The 17,272-nt window shown below is 43.8% G+C and overlaps 1 protein-coding gene across 2 annotated transcripts in view; it reads left to right on the forward strand.

Annotated features, from left to right (window-relative positions):
• The window catches only part of Adam32 (ADAM metallopeptidase domain 32), a 116,282-nt gene that overhangs the window by 34,162 nt on the left and 64,848 nt on the right, over positions 1–17,272 (forward strand). For both annotated transcript variants that reach the window (XM_021169865.3, XM_085844323.1), the window contains exons 10-12: positions 10,219–10,300; positions 11,290–11,426; positions 13,542–13,716. In XM_021169865.3, coding sequence (XP_021025524.1) covers positions 10,219–10,300; positions 11,290–11,426; positions 13,542–13,716 — 394 coding nt within the window. The remainder of the gene's footprint in view (positions 1–10,218; positions 10,301–11,289; positions 11,427–13,541; positions 13,717–17,272) is intronic.

A 17,272-nucleotide genomic window follows, 5' to 3' on the forward strand; every position in this document is an offset into this window, starting at 1 on the left:
TCACGTACATTTTTATTATGTAGAACATTCTATTCAATGAGTACGAATACATCTCTCCATTTTTCAAATACTTCTAGTTTCCTGGAAAAACATTCACAGGTTTTGTTTTTTTTTGTTTTTGTTTTTTTTCTGGAGCTCTTTCATAACTTTGGTATTATTTCTAGGTCTATTAATTTTACCAATGTTAATATTCTCACGCTCTAATGTATGTCGTAGATATACATAAATGCAGTTATTTTCTATAAGCACTGCCTTTGTTCCATTGCTGTGAAGAGACACCATGATCAGGAAATCCTTATAAATGAAAGCATTTCATTGGGGCTGGCTTACAGTTTCAGAGGTTCAGTCCATCATTGGGGGAAGCTTGGAAGAATACAGGCAGACATGGTGCTAGAGAAATAGCTGAGAGCTACATCCTGACCTGCAGGCTACAGGGAGAGAGGGAGGGAGGGAAGGAGGCAAGGAGGGAGGGAAGGAGGGAGGGAGGGAGGAAGGGAGGGAGGGAGGGAGGGAGGGAGGGAGGAACGGAGGGAGGGAGGGAGGGGAGGAGGGAGGGAGGGAGGGAGAGAAGGAGGGAGGGAGAGAGAGAAGCCGGAGACTGTGCCTAGCTTGAGTTTTTGAAATCTCAAAGCCCACCCCCAATGACACACTTCCTCCAACAAGGCCACGCCTCTTAATCCTTATAATCTCTTCAAGTAGTTCTACTCCCCAGCAGCTAAACGTTCAAATATATGAGCCTATGAGGGGCCATTCTTATTCAAACCACCACATGTACTAAATTTTTACTAATTTTTTTTGTTATTGGATTTTTGGAAGTTTTTTTAAAATTATAATTACCTAAATTCATTTTTTTCACACGCACAGACTTTCCTACTTTTTACAAGCTTCACTTTGCAGATACAGGCCTAGAGGATGATTTCCAGACACTCCCTCACCACACCCTTCAGCTCCATTACCATTATTAACGTTTTCCACTGGGTGGTACTTTTTACAATTTATGAAACAACACTGAGTCTTTGTAACGAATGTGCATGGCTTACATCAGGGATGGTTCTCTCTGTTATATGAACTCATTGCTAATAACTGGTTAATAATAAGATGTCCTAATTTTTTCACACTTATTTATTGACTTACGTGTACATGTGTGTGTATGTACATGTGCATGTGTGTATGTGTGCGTGTACACGTATGCCACAGGATGCATGGGAAAGATAGTGGATAACTTTCAGAAGTCAGTTCTTTCCTTCTGTCATGTGGATTCCTGGGAACTCAGGTGGTCAGGTGTGAAGCAGGTGCCTTCATCCGCTGAGCCATGTCATGGTCCCAGTCTTTTTTTTTTTTTTTTTTTTTTGCGTGTAAAATCATGTCATTTGAGTGTTACAAGTTTTATTGCTTTGACTGGATTACCATGCTCTAAGATTGTAGTGAGCAAAAGTCAAGGTAATCTTAATGTTTTTCTTGATCTGAAAGGAAAACTCTGTGACTTTCTAAGCTTAGGAATACTGTTCACAATGGAGTGGGGGTAAAAGCCACTTAGCCTCCCATTTTAAAGTAAGTTGTAAAAATCATGGCTACGTGTTAACTTTGACCGAATGGCTTTTCCTGGGGTCTGCCAATGCTTTTTGATTTGTGCACTGCCGGTGCTGCCTTGGGCGGCCAGATTGGGTTTGTTAGTGTTTCCTTCTGACTTTTTGCTTCCTGCACATAAGTTTTTCTTTTTCTTTTCCAATTTTTAAAAATTTTTATTAGATATTTTCTTCATTTACATTTCAAATGCTATCCTGAAAGACCCCTAGACCCTCCCCCAGCCCTGACCCCCTACCCACCCACTCCCACTTCTTGGCCCTGGCATTCCCCTGTACTGGGGCATAGAAAGTTTGCAAGACCAAGGGGCCTCTCCTCCCAATGATGGCTGACTAGGACATCTGATACATATGCAGCTAGAGACACGAGCTCTGAGGGAGGGGGGTACTGGTTAGTTCATAATGTTGTTCCACCTATAGGGTTGCAGATCCCTTCAGCTCCTTGGGTACTTTCTCTAGCTCCTCCATTGAGGGCCCTGTGTTCCATCCAATAGATGACTGTGAGCATCCACTTCTGTATTTGCCAGGCACTGGCATAGCCTCATAGAGACAGCTATATCAGGGTCCTTTCAGCAAAATCTTGCTGGCATATGCAATAGTGTCTGGGTTTGGTGGCTGATTATGGGATGGAACCCCAGGTGGGGTAGTCTCTGGATAGTCCATCCTTTTGTCTTAGCTCCAAACTTTGTCTCTGTAACTCCTTCCATGGGTATTTTGTTCCCTATTCTAAGGAGGAATGAAGTATCCACACGTTGGTCTTCCTTATTCTTGGTTTTCTTGTGTTTTGCAAATTGTATCTTGGGTATTCTAAGTTTCTGGGCTAATATCCACTTATCAGTGAGTGCATATCAAATGACTTCTTTTGTGATTGGGGTAAGTTTTTCTAACATTCATCTTTGTTTCTAAAATGATGGAACTTTTCAACTAATGTTAATTTTTTTTTTCTGGTCTTCTAGGTAGTATTTTTTTCTGTGTTCATAATTTTCAGATTCTCTTTATAACTATGACTGGCTAGTTAAAATATCATCGAGGATAATTTATCTGTTTCTCGTGATCCTGTCTGGAATTCAGCTGTGAATAATGGGTTAATCACAGTCATGTTTCATAGTATGCTCTCCTTGTTGCTTTGCATATGACCTTTAAAGACATGTATTTATGACAAATCTATGAACTATCTACTTTTACTAAAGACTTCAGAGTCCCCTCCTCTAACCATGCACCCTACACACTCTATCCTACATTGTCCTCCCACAGAGAGGGGGAGTGCTTTCATTCTGAATCCCTCAGGGCAGTATGGCCCCCAGTATGGCCGACCTTGCTAGCCAGATTGTTTATGGGGTACCCTACCTCTGCATTCCAGGAGTTGCAGTTACAGGACAGCCGTCATGATCTCTGGCGTTTCCGTGGAGACTGGCATTTGTCCTCTCTCTCTCTTTGAGTCTGAGAGCTTCTATTCTTTTCCCTCTTCTCAGCCCTGTGGATCGTAGCAGTTGCCCAGGCTTCCAAGGTTTAGTGTTCTGTGGTAGCTTCTGAGCGCCAGGATATTCTAGTTTTGCTTTCTCTACTCTTCTTAGCTACCCTGTCAATTCTTTTCTGGCGTGGTTCGAGGTCCATCCATTTGTACAGTGTTCTTGCTTCTCAGTTTCATTTAGTTCTGCTCTGTTTTTTATTATTTATTTTCTTCTACTAAGTCCGTGTTTCATTGGTTTTTCTAGTTCTTTGAAGTACAATGCTAGGCTGTTGATTGGAGATTTTTAAATTTTATTTTACATGCCGTGACTACCCAGCCCTTTTATTCCATTTACATAGAATGCCTTACATAGCACTCCTTTGTTCTCAGTCTGTGTTCCTAGAGGTGAAGTGAGACTCTTATGAGTACTGTAAAGTTGAGTGCCGTATTTAAATCCACGCAATCACTGACTTAATTTTGAGAATTTGAGCCATTTACATTTAAGGCATTTGCCAGTGAATAAAGCCTAACTTTGTGGGTAAGCACTTTTCCTCTGATCAAGTGCTGTGATTCCTTGCTTACTTTTCCAGTTTGTATGTTAAACATTTTTGCTTTGTGGCTACCACAAATAAAGCCTTTAACATTCATGGATTATAGCAAGCAGTTTTGAAATAATGGGTATTTAGCATCACGGAAAAAGTAGAAGACTAACAGAAAAATAGAGAAAACTCCTTGGCACTTGCACTATTTCTCCCCCCATTTCTAACTTGTAATTCCCCTTTACTCTTCCCATGTTGTCTAGCTCTTGCTATATTATACTCTTCAAGCTGGTGCGACAAGTCTATGTCCTGTGTCTGTGGTAGCACAGAACTTTGAATTAACTGGATGCTTACTGTTTTTTTTTTTTAATTGATTATTTACTTACATTTCAAATGTTGTTCCCCTTCCCAGTCTCCCCTCTGCAAGTCCTCAACTCTACCCCTCTCCTTTGTCTCTAAGAGGGTACTCCCAACCCAAGACTCCCACCTCACCCCTCTAGCATCCCCCTTTGTTGGGGCAACAAGCCTCCACAGGACCAAGCGCCTCCCCTCCCACTGATGCCAACCGGGTAAGGCCATCCTCTGCTACATCTGTAGTGCGGGCCATGGATCAGCCCATGTGTACTCTGCTTGGTAGTTTAGTCTCTGGGAGCTGAGAAGAGGTCAAGTTAGATGCTATTGTTCTTCCTATAGGGTTGGAATCCCCTTCAGCTCCTTCAGTCCTTCCCCATCTCTGCCATTGTGGTCCCCAGGCTCAGTCCGATGGTGGGCTGTGAGTGTCTGCATCTGTCTTAATCAGGTGCTGGGAGAGCCTCTCAGAGGACAGCCCTACTGGGCTCCTGTCTGCAAGCAGTTCTTGACATCAGCAATAGTGTCTACAGATGGCATAAATCCCAAGGTGAGGCAGTTTCTGGATGGCCTTTCCTTCAGTCTCTGCTCCATTTTTTTTTTTTTTGTCCCCGAATTTCCTTTAGACAAGAACACTTCTGGATTAAGATATTGGAGATGAGTGGATGGCCCCTTCCTCAACTCAGGGCCATACCTATCTAGTGGGAGTGGTCTCTTCAGGTTCTATCTACCTCTGTTAGGTATTTCAACTAGTATCATCCCCATTGGGTTCTGGGAACCTCTCCCATCCCTGGTGTCTGGGACTTTCTAGTGTTTCCCCCGTTCTCCACCTCCCACTGCTACCTATTTCTAGTGAGGCTTCTGGCTTTCTGGAATTCTCTCCTGTCTCTTCCCATACCTGAACCTGACCCCAGCTCCCCCCCCCCTTTTTTCCCTGGATGCTTATTCTTGTCTCTGAGTTCTATATATGTTGATGTTTCCTTCTTACTCACTTAGCATCTTCCTCGTTTAGCTTGAGACGTTGCCTATAGCATTTTTTATAGGACATGTTTGTTGTTAGTAAACTCCCCCAGCTTTGTGTGCCCAGGTTCTTTGTGTCTTTAATTCTTATCTCTACAGCATAACTTTGCCAGGTATAGTATTTTTGATTCACAGCTCTCTCCTCCAGGCCTGTGGATATGTGATGTCACCCTGTATTCGCTTGTAAGGCTTCTTCTACTTGAGAACTTACCTGTCAGCAGAAAGGGTCCCTTCACCCGTTGATGCTCTGAGAATCATCTCTTACTCTTCACTCTTTAAAAGTCATTAGTTTGTATCTTAGGTAAGAACTGGTTGCATGGATTGTGACTTGTAGTTTACTTAGATTTTTGTGGTCTCAGTTTGGATTTTTTTAAAAATCACTACCTCTTTGAATAAGCTTTACCCTGTTGGTATTCTCAAGGGCCCTTGAGTCCCATTAATCATAATACTTATACTTTCAATGTTATCAAAAATTCCCCTAAGTTTCCTTCATTCTTTTCCTTTTGTTCTATTCAATGCATTTTTAAAATAGCCCCGTATTGAGAACATTTCTTTTTGTTTGAAGAACTTTTTCCTAAGTTTTCTTCATTGCTTTTTGCTTGTTTTCCTCAATGTATTTTAAAATAGAATGATTCTGACTTTATTTCTTCTGTTTAATCTGTTCTGCAATGGATATATTCTCTTGTGCTTTGATTTATTATAATCTGTAATTTCAAGGATTTTCATTTGGTTTTAGGAAATGTCTCAGTTAAGAATCTCTGGCAGAATAGTGACTTGTTTTTGGAATTTTAGGGGATTCCCTTAAGGGAGCTGTTTTAAATTATTTGAGAGCCTGTACACTGAGATGCTTTGTTCTGGTCATTAGACAGGACTATGGTTCCTTGAAAACTCTCAAAACTTGTTAATATATGATGATATACTTAGAAAAACTTGTGTTTCTTCCCGTCTGTCTGACCTGAGTTGTTGATGCCTGTCCTTCCAGCAGCTCTGAGCAGGCTGCCTCCTTATTCTTTCTGAATGTTTGTCCATCACTGACATCTCCTTTCTAGGTGTGGCTGTATGCCCAGGGCTTTTCTGGTCTGCATTTAGTGTATTGGCATTGCTTCCTCCTTTGTCTCCACTGACGCTGTTGATTACTGCTTTGGGGCAGGGGCAGGCATGTTCTCTGACTAGGACTCTGTTGACACCATTCCTCTGGAGAGTAATATGATGCTACTTATTGATCCCTAGGTGATCATCCATGAAAAGTAGTCTTACTCTTACTGTTGGGCAGTACTGAGAGTCATGGCATGGCCCTGTGGTTTTCTGCCTATGACATGGAGAGCAAATGAAGTGCCCCGTAGGAGACCAAGAAGTCCCAGTCTTAAATGGTGCCAGCTGACACAAGGGAAGGATCTGTTTACTACCAAATGGGCTCTTGACTTCTGTGGCACTGCATCTGGGAAGCAGGAAAAGGCAGTGGTTAAAGATGTCATGTTAAAGATGCATAACACAAGAGTCAAAGCCACTGTAGAAAAGAAGATAATAGATAAGCCAATGAAAAGCAATAAGATAGGGCCATAATGATGTCCTCAATCCCAATGTGAAATAGAATCAGACAGCAGATTTAAGTCACTACCATTAGTCACATTAAACATATTTGGTTTAAATAGAAGAACTTGAAGACAGAAACTGTAGTATATCAGTCACTTTTCTCTTGCTGTGATAAAACACCACGAGCAAGGCAACTTATAAGTATTTAATTGGGCTTATGGTTCTAGAGGGTTAGAGTCTATGATGGCAAAGGGAAGGCATAGAGATAGGAATAGCAGAGAGATTATATCTCAAACTGAGATCAGGAGGCAGAGGGAACTCTGGGAATGGAATGAGCCTATTGAAACCTCAAAGCTCCTGGCACCCCAGAAACATGCATTTTTGGCAAGGTCACACCTTCTAGTCCTAATCCCCAAAAAGTCACCAAATAAGGACACCTAATATTTGAATGCCTGTGTCTTATGGGGAGCATCCAATGTAAGACACCTCATGTTGCATCACGTTGAAAAAGTAAGAGCTTGTTGAGGTCCATGTGTATAAAACATAGTGTTAGAGAAAAGAAAATGATGAAAACCATGTGCTTTAGTCATAAGAAACTGGGCCAGCTATGCTACCAGGTGAAGACTCCAGAGAAAAGAATTTTACTAAGGCCCATGTCAAATAATAATGAAAGGTGAACATCTTGTATGCTTGGGTATTATGACACTAATTACAGAACATTACAAAATGCAGAGCCAAAACTCACAAGAAAGAAGAGAAAACTAAGTTAAAGTTTGCATTTCCATCATGACTGTTAACTAACTTGAACTAATTGACATTGACCGAACATTACACATATTTGAGGAAAATACATGTGCATAGTGAACATTTTGGATATAACTAATATCCAAACACTGAAAAAATCTCATTATTAATATATAGTCTTTTTGTTCCAACATGTAATAAGGACACATGCTCTACTATGTTCATAGCAGCCTTATTTATAATAGCCAGAAGCTGGAAAGAACCCAGATGTCCCCCAACAGAGGAATGGATACAGAAAATGTGATACATTTACACAATGGAGTACTACTCAGCTCTTAAAAACAATGAATTTATGAAATTCTTAGGCAAATGGACAGATCTGGAGGATATCATCCTGACTGAGGTAACCCAATCACAAAAGAACACACATGATATGCACTCACTGATAAGTGGAGATTAGCCCAGAAGCTCGGAATACCCAAGATACAATTCACAGACCACATGAAACTCAAGAAGAAGGAAGACCGAAGTGTGGATACTTCAATCCTTAGAAGGAGGAACAAAATACCCATGGAAGGAGTTACAAAGTTTGGAGCAGAAGTTGGCTCCAGAACAAACCATCTCTTGCCCGCTTTGAGACAAGAGCTCTGTATTGCATGGGCGATTTCTTGTCCTGCTTTCCCCTAGACACAGGACTAGGGGCTGATCTCAGTTGAGCAGCACAGAGCTTCAGGGAAATTTGTTGATGTCCACTGAAGGGCTTGCTCTTTTTGGTCATGGTACTTCATCACAGCAATAGTGGTTCTAACTAAGATACTGAAACCATCAAAGAACCGCAGGAATCATGAGGGAAAGCTCAGTGATGCTGCTCAGGTAGGATTCTTTGATTCTGATGAATGTTCAGAAGCGGGATGCAGCCGAGTTGTGGTGCATGTGCTTAGCATCCCTGAGGCTGGCAATCTTCAACACTACATAAACAGATAGGGTGCCGTGCACCCATATTCCCAGTACTTGAGAGATAGGGAAAGCAGGGGTATCGGAAGTTCAGAATCATAGGATCATCCTTGGCTATAGAGAGAGTCCAGAGCCAGCCTGGACTACATAAAACCCTGTCTCCAAGCAAACCAACCACACAGCCTTGAAAACAGCACAAATAAATGGGATTGCATGAAACTAGAGAGCTCCAGCACAGCACAGGAAACAATCACCAGACTTAAATGGCAGCCCTAAAGGAATTGATAAAGTCTCGTAAGTTACACATCCAGAAATACATAGCAAATAAGCAAACCAGAACAAACAAACAAACAAACAAACAAACAAACAATCCCAAATAACCAAAGCGGGCTTTGGTTCACACACTGGACATGCAGACTTGTTTCCTTGGTCTCATCCTCTCTGACGTGAGATACTAGCCTGCCTCATGTTGGGCTAGTGTAGGAGCTTCTAGATTGGAGACAGGCCTGTGAGTGTAGAGATGGGGCAGGGGTGGGGCTGGTCCCTGTCTGCTCCTCTGTGAGTTCTGTACCTGTGTGTTTTGTGATGGTCTTTGGCATTGTCGGCCGCCTCTAGGGCAGGGCACCCTTGAGCATCTCCTGCCCAGTGGGTCGGGCGTGATGAATTGCCCCAGTCTGTGCTTGTCTTTGGCTTCATTTCCAACGGTTAGGTTTCAGGGTACAGCATTATTGGTTGGGAATTTATTTTCTTTGATTACTTGTTCTCAACCTGCTTGTAATATTTCCGACGAGAAGCTCAGCATTGTTGTGATAGATTCCTTTATGTGTAAACTGACATTTTCTTCTGCCTTTAAAAACCCTCTGTCTCTGTCTCTCTCTGTCTCTCTCTCTCTCTATTTGCCTTGTACTTTTGATAGTTTGACTTAACATATATGCCTCAGGAGCATGCAATTTAAGAATCCTTTGAACTTCCTGGCTCTGACTGTATCTTCTGCCCACTCTTGGCAGGGGAGCCTAGCCTTTTAAAATCACCATACAGCATGAATAAAAGGCTTGTTATGCACACCCGAGGACCTGGGTTTGAGCCCAGCACCCAGGTCCCAGTGAGTCTTTGTCTCAAAACAACAACAAAAACAAATAAAAAAAGATGGCCAGCTGCTGAGGGTTGACCTCTGGCCCCACATCCACCCATGTGTGTATTTTCTTGCATCACTCCCTTAAGCTTCCTGCCTAATCTCGATTTCATGTTCAAAGCAAGGATGTTTGTTGTTGTTTGTTATGTTTTGTTTTGGTGTTGGGCTGAATGCTTGACCTGTTAAACAAAGCCCTTCCTGGTTCACAGCTGATCTTGACCAGGGAGGTGAGAGTATATTTGCTTTGCTCTTAGCTTGTAGAAAGTCACTGGTGTGTCTGTATTCTGCAAGACCTCTGCCATACCCTCACTGCTTTCTGGTACTTAGACCCACGTACTTTACCACTTCAACAGAATAGCTGCTGATCCCCCACCCCACCCCCTTCAGTTTCCTGCTTTTTTTTTTTTTTTTTTTTTTTTTTTTTGGTGGATTCAAATTCTCTAAGCACTTCCTCTGCAGACACCTTGATGTCAAGCCATGCATGAACATTTTGCGAGACCGGGAGAGTGGGGTCACTTAAGTCCCAGAGGACAGTGTTCTTATGAGTCACCCTTCTTTCTCAAAACTGAATGAAAACGGCAGGCCAAGAAACAAAAAGTCATTTCTCTAAAGAGACTGTCACATTTTCTATGAGAAAGTGACACACATTCATGCAGCAATTTTTGGTGGTGTGGGTAACCTGCAAGGACAAAGGAGACACGAGTGATTCGTGTGTTTTGTAGCTTAAGATCATTTTAGCACAGTTTAGCTGAAAATCTTGCACATTTCAAACAACTGGGGACATATATATTTAACCTCAGGGCCTCCACTTACTTCAGCATAGGATTTTTCTGAATCAGAGCTTTAGTTTTTCAAGATTACCCACAGCTAGGCTGTTCACTAGGATTAATTACAAGCATGCGTTTCTGCATTTAGTTATAACGAGTACCCAAATTACATGGGAGCAACGTATCCTGGGAAGATGTGTACGGCCCACTACTCTGCAGGAATCACGATGGTACGTGTATATACTCCACCTTTAAGAAGGACGGGAAACCTAGTTACTGAGATAACAGAGGAGGCACAGTGGTTACAAAGTCTGCTGGCCAGGCCTGAATGAGAACCCAGGACTGAGTAGGTGACAGAGGACATAGGGGAAAATCAGTGCAGAGAGACAGCCAAAGGGCGTGGGTGCTTTTTATCATTTAACTTTTTTAAAAAAAGATCTATTTACTTTATGTATATGAGTACACTAGCTATATAGATGGTTGTAAGCCTTCATGTGGTTGCTGGGAATTGAATTTTTAAGACCTCTGCTTGCTCTGGTCAATCCCACCTCCTCCGGTCAGCCCAGCTTGCTCAGTCCCTGCTCGCTCTGGCCCAAAGGTTTATTACACACACACACACACACACACACACACACACACACACACACATACATATACACACACATACACACACATACACATATATTTTTATTTTATGCATATATAGTTTTTTATATATATACTGTAGCTGTCTTCAGACGCTCCAGAGAAGGCGTCAGATCTCGTTACAGGTGGTTGTGACCTACCATGTGGTTGCTGGGATTTGAACTCAGCACCTTCGGAAGAGCAGTCAGTATTCTTACCTGCTGAGCCATCTCACCAGCCCTGGACCATTTAACTTTTAGAAAGCTTTGATAGTCTTGAAGATTAAGGAAAGTGGAGGGATGTATATAGATAGATAGTACGTAAGTATTTATATTAAGACACAATCCCTTTGTAAGAGAGATAGATATAGAAATGAAGCAATGGAAGAGAATAGAATTGGAAAATGGGAAATGAGCAGTGTCTGCCATTGACTGGACGCTTCTCTCTCAGTACCTTTCCCAAGAGGAAGGCCAGGTTTTCAGCCATCCAAGGAATCATGTTCATGATTATGAAGTGTTTGGTACAACATAAAAAATTTAAAGTTCCAAAATGGAAAAGTACTTTTATTGTTCACCAGTGTCTCCTCTTTTGGTAGTACCCCAAGGACATGACCTTGGAGGCCTTTTCAGTTATTCTCACCCAGATGCTGGGGCTCAGTCTGGGGATATCGTATGACGAGCCTGAGAAATGCCACTGCTCAGAATCCATCTGCATCATGAATCCCAGGGCAATGTAAGTTCTTCCTTTGTCAGTTATGGTTACTTTGTATTAAATGTAGTGTTTGCTTATAGCACAGGTGAAGTATAAGGAGCGCCAGAGAGATACAGTTTTCTTTGAGTTCTGTAATTTTATTGAGCTTATAGGTTCTAAATGTTTTCTGCTGGGATCTGTGGGGTCATTTACCTGCAGACTGTTACCATCTGTAGAGAAGGATAGGTTGATGTTTTCTGTAGGTGTTTTCCTTTCCTACTTTTGTTCCTTTTTATTTTTCTCTTTTCTTTTAAAAATAGTTTATTTTAAATGATGTGTGTGTGTGTGTGTGTGTGTGTGTGTGTGTATACCTGTGGAGGCTGGAGGCCAGAGGACTTGGATCTCCATGGATGTGACTCACACACAGCTGTAAAGTTTCTGATATGGGCTTGGGGAACCTAACTCGGCCCTCATGTTATCTTCAGTATTGAGCCATTCCTCTAGTCCCCTCTTTCTCTTTTTGTTTTTGAGTCAGGGTCTCACTATGTGGCACTGGCTGGCCTAGAACTCATTATGTAGACCAAGCTAATTCTAACTCACAGAGTTCTGCCTGCTTCTGCCTCTGGAGTTCAGTGATTAAAGTCATGTGCCACCATATCCTGTTATTTCTTCTTTCTTGTTGCTCTAGCTAAGACTTCAGACATTATATTGAGTAAAAGCAGAAAAAGTGGGAACACTTGTTCCTGATTTGGAAAGAAAAGGTCTCAGTATTTTCCCATTTAGAAGTATGTTGGACATGGGTTTGTTTTACATCATCTTTATTATGTTGAGGTATACTCCAACTATTTCTAATTTCTTCAAGATGTTTATCATAAAGATCTTCTGCATTTATTGAAATGATCATGTGATTTCTGCCCACAGTTCTATTCTTATGGTACTTTATATTTATTGACATGCTTATGCTGAATCAACCTCGCATCACTGAGATTAAGCCAACTTAATTGTGACCCACTATCTTCTGATTATGTTCTTGAATTCTGTTTTCAAGTATTTTGGGAAATTTTGCATCTCTGTTTATCAGAGAAATTGCTCTGCCTATTGTATTGTTATCCGGGTTTGGTCAAGGGTGAAGGTTGTTTTATAGAATGAGTATGGAAACGTTCCTTCTCTATTTTGTGGAACCCTTTGAAATCTTAGTATTAGAGAATTTAGCAGGGAATATATTTGGTTCTGGGATTTTGTTTATGGGAAGATGATTATTCTCATTGTCTATTAGAGGTTTCTATAAATTATAGATATAAAACCCAATATTAAATCTTTGGGTTTTAATTTTGGTAGATCATGCACATTTAGAAATTTATCTATTTCTCTAAACTTTCTGTAAGGATTTTCTGGTTTTATTGAATCTATCTCCATAATTGTCTTTTAGTCTCTAACTTTGTTAACTTGATTTTTCTATTTTATTTTGTCAGTATGGATCAAGCTTGCCAATATTGTTAATATTTTCAAAGAACCAGTTGTCTGTTTCATTACTTTCTCTTATTTTTAATTTTAATTTAGTATTATTTTAGTTTTTTCTTGTTTAAATTCTTCTCTGATCTTTATTCCTTCTTACTGTCTAGTGCATTTCGGTTTGGCTTCTTATTTTTCTAGAACATTGAGACATAATATTAGGTTATTTCCGAGCTCTTATTATTATTGTTTTTACTGTAAACACTTAAAAACACAGACAGTCTTTTCGGGACGGGTTCCAGGGCTCCAATGGGTTCTGCTCTTGCTTTCATTTGATTTGCACTTAATTTATTTTAAGTAACCAAATGTATTGTGGCGAATAAAATCACATGACCTCCCCAAGAATGATTACGAGTAATGAGCACTTACCAGGAGTCTTTACTATCACCAATCAATATCACAAAGCTAAAATCACATGACCTCCCCAAGAATGATTACGAGCAATGAGCACTTACCAGGAGTCTTTACTATCACCAATCAATATCACAAAGCTAAAATCACATGACCTCCCCAAGAATGATTACGAGCAATGAGCGCTTACCAGGAGTCTTTACATCACCAATCAATATCACAAAGTTAACATAGACTATGGAGTTATGCTTTGAGATATATACTGCTAACGACAGTATATGAATTCCGTTTTAGGCAATATGCAGGTGTGAAGTCATTTAGCAATTGCAGTTTGAATGACTTTGAACATTTTAAATCGAACGAGGGTGCCAAATGTCTGCAGAATAAGCCACAGATGCAAAGGAATGCAGCGGTCTGTGGAAATGGCAAGGTGGAGGGTGATGAAATTTGTGACTGTGGCTCTGAAGAAGTAAGTGTGCCATCTCGGGAAACTTGTAACAGTCTTCTTCTTCCTCTTCTCCTTCTCCTTCTCCTTCTCCTTCTCCTTCTCCTTCTCCTTCTCCTTCTCCTTCTCCTTCTCCTTCTCCTTCTCCTCCTCCTCCTCCTCCTCCTCCTCCTCCTTCCTCCTCCTCCTCCTCCTCCTCCTTCTTTCTCCTCCTCCTCCTCCTCCTTCTTCCTCCTCCTCCTCCTCCTCCTTCTTTCTCCTCCTCCTCCTCCTCCTCCTCCTTCTTCTTCCCCCTCCTCCTCCTCTTTCCCCCTCCTCCCCCTCCTCCTCCTTTAGAAATGCTACATTTCTAAATTACACTGAGCACTACGCAGAGCACTGCTATAAACGATGCAAGCTTTAAGAGCACTGGTGTACATGATGCTCCCCACTGCGCTCCCTAAAATATTATTTAGCTTTTACCATCTGAGGGGTTTGGGAAACTTCAGAATGTGCCACAAAACAGATGGATTGGCACCAAGGCCTGAGGGTACCATTTAAGTGAAACACACCAGTGCCTCTGAGTCTTTAAACTTTGCCAATTTCATAACTGTTTGTTTGAGTTCAATCTGTCATCAACCCAGTGCATAGTTTTTAGGACGTATCTTTCCCATGTCATCAGTAGTCTGGTGAGGGGACCTGTCCTATACTGTAATTTTGATCATTTGTCTGTGAATGCCGACAACGGTCCAGAGTACAGTGCTTCCCGGCAGTGCAGTTTCTATGGTGATAGCACAGAACTCCTTAATCACCCTATAGATGTAGCAGGGCTTTTCATATACATAGGCAGGAGTTGCTGATTTGCATATCCCATAACAAAGATTGCTACTGTTTTGCAGAACAAGTGAGTCCCTCTCCTTCACTCTTATTGACCTCTTTTTGTTTTGTTTTTGTTTGTTTGCTTTTCTAGACAGGGTTTCTCTGTGTAGCCCTGGCTGTCCTGGAACTTACTCTGTAGACCAGGCTGGCCTCGAACTCAGAAATCCGACTGCTTCTGCCTCCCGAGTGCTGGGATTAAAGGTGTGCACCACCATTGCCTGGCTAACCTCTTCTCAAATCAGTTTTAAAATCACATAATAAAAGGGACCAGTCACACAGAGGGTATCGTGAGCTTGGCAAGTGTCAAATACAAAATCTGGTGACCATGCTTGAGCCTTCTCTTGCCTTTCTTGGGTTTCCCTGTTTGTGTTCATCTCCAGTAAGTCTGAGATATGGGGCCTCATCAGACCAGTTCACCTCAGCTGAGCTGGTTGGTGTAACATCGCTTCCTTTATATCTCCTTCCTTCCCTCCCTCCCTCCCTCCCTCCCTCCCTCCCTTCCTCTCTTGCTCCCTCCCCACTTTGTTTCTTGTGTAGCATTTCTGAGGTTTTTCCACACTGTGGCATGTCATGGTGGTTTTCACCTTTATTTTGTATAAAGACCACAGCATACTTTCTCCCACCTACAAAATAACTGACTGTGACACAGGAGCATGTCCCTGCCTTCTCTGTGTGACACAGGAGCGTGTCCCTGCCTTCTCTGTGACACAGGAGCATGTCCCTGCCCTCTGTGTGACACAGGAGCATGTCCCTGCCTTCTCTGTGACACAGGAGCGTGGCCCTGCCCTCTGTGTGACACAGGAGCGTGTCCCTGCCCTCTGTGTGACACAGGAGTGTGTCCCTGCCCTCTGTGTGACACAGGAGCGTGTCCCTGCCCTCTGTGTGACACAGGAGCGTGTCTCTGCCCTCTGTGTGACACAGGAGCATGGCCCTGCCCTCTGTGTGACACAGGAGCATGTCCCTGCCTTCTCTGTGTGACACAGGAGCGTGTCCCTGCCTTCTCTGTGACACAGGAGCATGTCCCTGCCTTCTCTGTGACACAGGAGCATGTCCCTGCCTTCTCTGTGTGACACAAGAGCATGTCCCTGCCTTCTCTGTGACACAGGAGCATGTCCCTGCCTTCTCTGTGACACAGGAGCATGTCCCTGCCTTCTCTGTGTGACACAAGAGCATGTCCCTGCCTTCTCTGTGACACAGGAGCATGTCCCTGCCCTCTGTGTGACACAGGAGCATGTCCCTGCCCTCTGTGTGACACAAGAGCATGTCCCTGCCTTCTCTGTGACACAGGAGCATGTCCCTGCCCTCTGTGTGACACAGGAGCATGTCCCTGCCTTCTCTGTGACACAGGAGCATGTCCCTGCCCTCTGTGTGACACAAGAGCATGTCCCTGCCTTCTCTGTGACACAGGAGCGTGTCCCTGCCCTCTGTGTGACACAGGAGCATGTCCCTGCCCTCTGTGTGACACAGGAGCGTGTCCCTGCCCTCTGTGTGACACAGGAGCATGTCCCTGCCCTCTGTGTGACACAGGAGCGTGTCCCTGCCCTCTGTGTGATACAAGAGCGTGTCCCTGCCTTCTCTGTGACACAGGAGTGTGGCCCTGCCCTCTGTGTGACACAGGAGCGTGTCCCTGCCCTCTGTGTGACACAGGAGCGTGTCCCTGCCTTCTCTGTGACACAGGAGCGTGTCCCTGCCCTCTGTGTGACACAGGAGCGTGTCCCTGCCCTCTGTGTGACACAGGAGCGTGTCCCTGCCCTCTGTGTGACACAGGAGCGTGTCCCTGCCCTCTGTGTGACACAGGAGCGTGTCCCTGCCCTCTGTGTGACACAGGAGCGTGTCCCTGCCCTCTGTGTGACACAGGAGCGTGTCCCTGCCCTCTGTGTGACACAGGAGCGTGTCCCTGCCCTCTGTGTGACACAGGAGCGTGTCCCTGCCCTCTGTGTGACACAGGAGCGTGTCCCTGCCCTCTGTGTGACACAGGAGCGTGTCCCTGCCCTCTGTGTGACACAGGAGCGTGTCCCTGCCCTCTGTGTGACACAGGAGCGTGTCCCTGCCCTCTGTGTGACACAGGAGCGTGTCCCTGCCCTCTGTGTGACACAGGAGCGTGTCCCTGCCCTCTGTGTGACACAGGAGCGTGTCCCTGCCCTCTGTGTGACACAGGAGCGTGTCCCTGCCCTCTGTGTGACACAGGAGCGTGTCCCTGCCCTCTGTGTGACACAGGAGCGTGTCCCTGCCCTCTGTGTGACACAGGAGCGTGTCCCTGCCCTCTGTGTGACACAGGAGCGTGTCCCTGCCCTCTGTGTGACACAGGAGCGTGTCCCTGCCCTCTGTGTGACACAGGAGCGTGTCCCTGCCCTCTGTGTGACACAGGAGCGTGTCCCTGCCCTCTGTGTGACACAGGAGCGTGTCCCTGCCCTCTGTGTGACACAGGAGCGTGTCCCTGCCCTCTGTGTGACACAGGAGCGTGTCCCTGCCCTCTGTGTGACACAGGAGCGTGTCCCTGCCCTCTGTGTGACACAGGAGCGTGTCCCTGCCCTCTCTGTTTTGTGCAATGCTCCCTCTGCTCTCTTTGTGAGTGCCATGTGTTTGGTGTTATAACTTGTTAGTATATTTAGTAATTAGGTAGGGTGGCGCCTTCCTGTTTCATTCCTTTTGCTGAGGAATTATGGTCTTCTGGGATGCTACAGATATTTTAGACCCCCCCCCCCATTTCTCTAAAGAATGT

This window comes from Mus caroli, unplaced genomic scaffold (genome assembly GCF_978045245.1).
Source record: "Mus caroli unplaced genomic scaffold, Mus_caroli_1 scaffold_10, whole genome shotgun sequence".
NCBI classification, from domain to species: domain Eukaryota; kingdom Metazoa; phylum Chordata; class Mammalia; order Rodentia; family Muridae; genus Mus; species Mus caroli.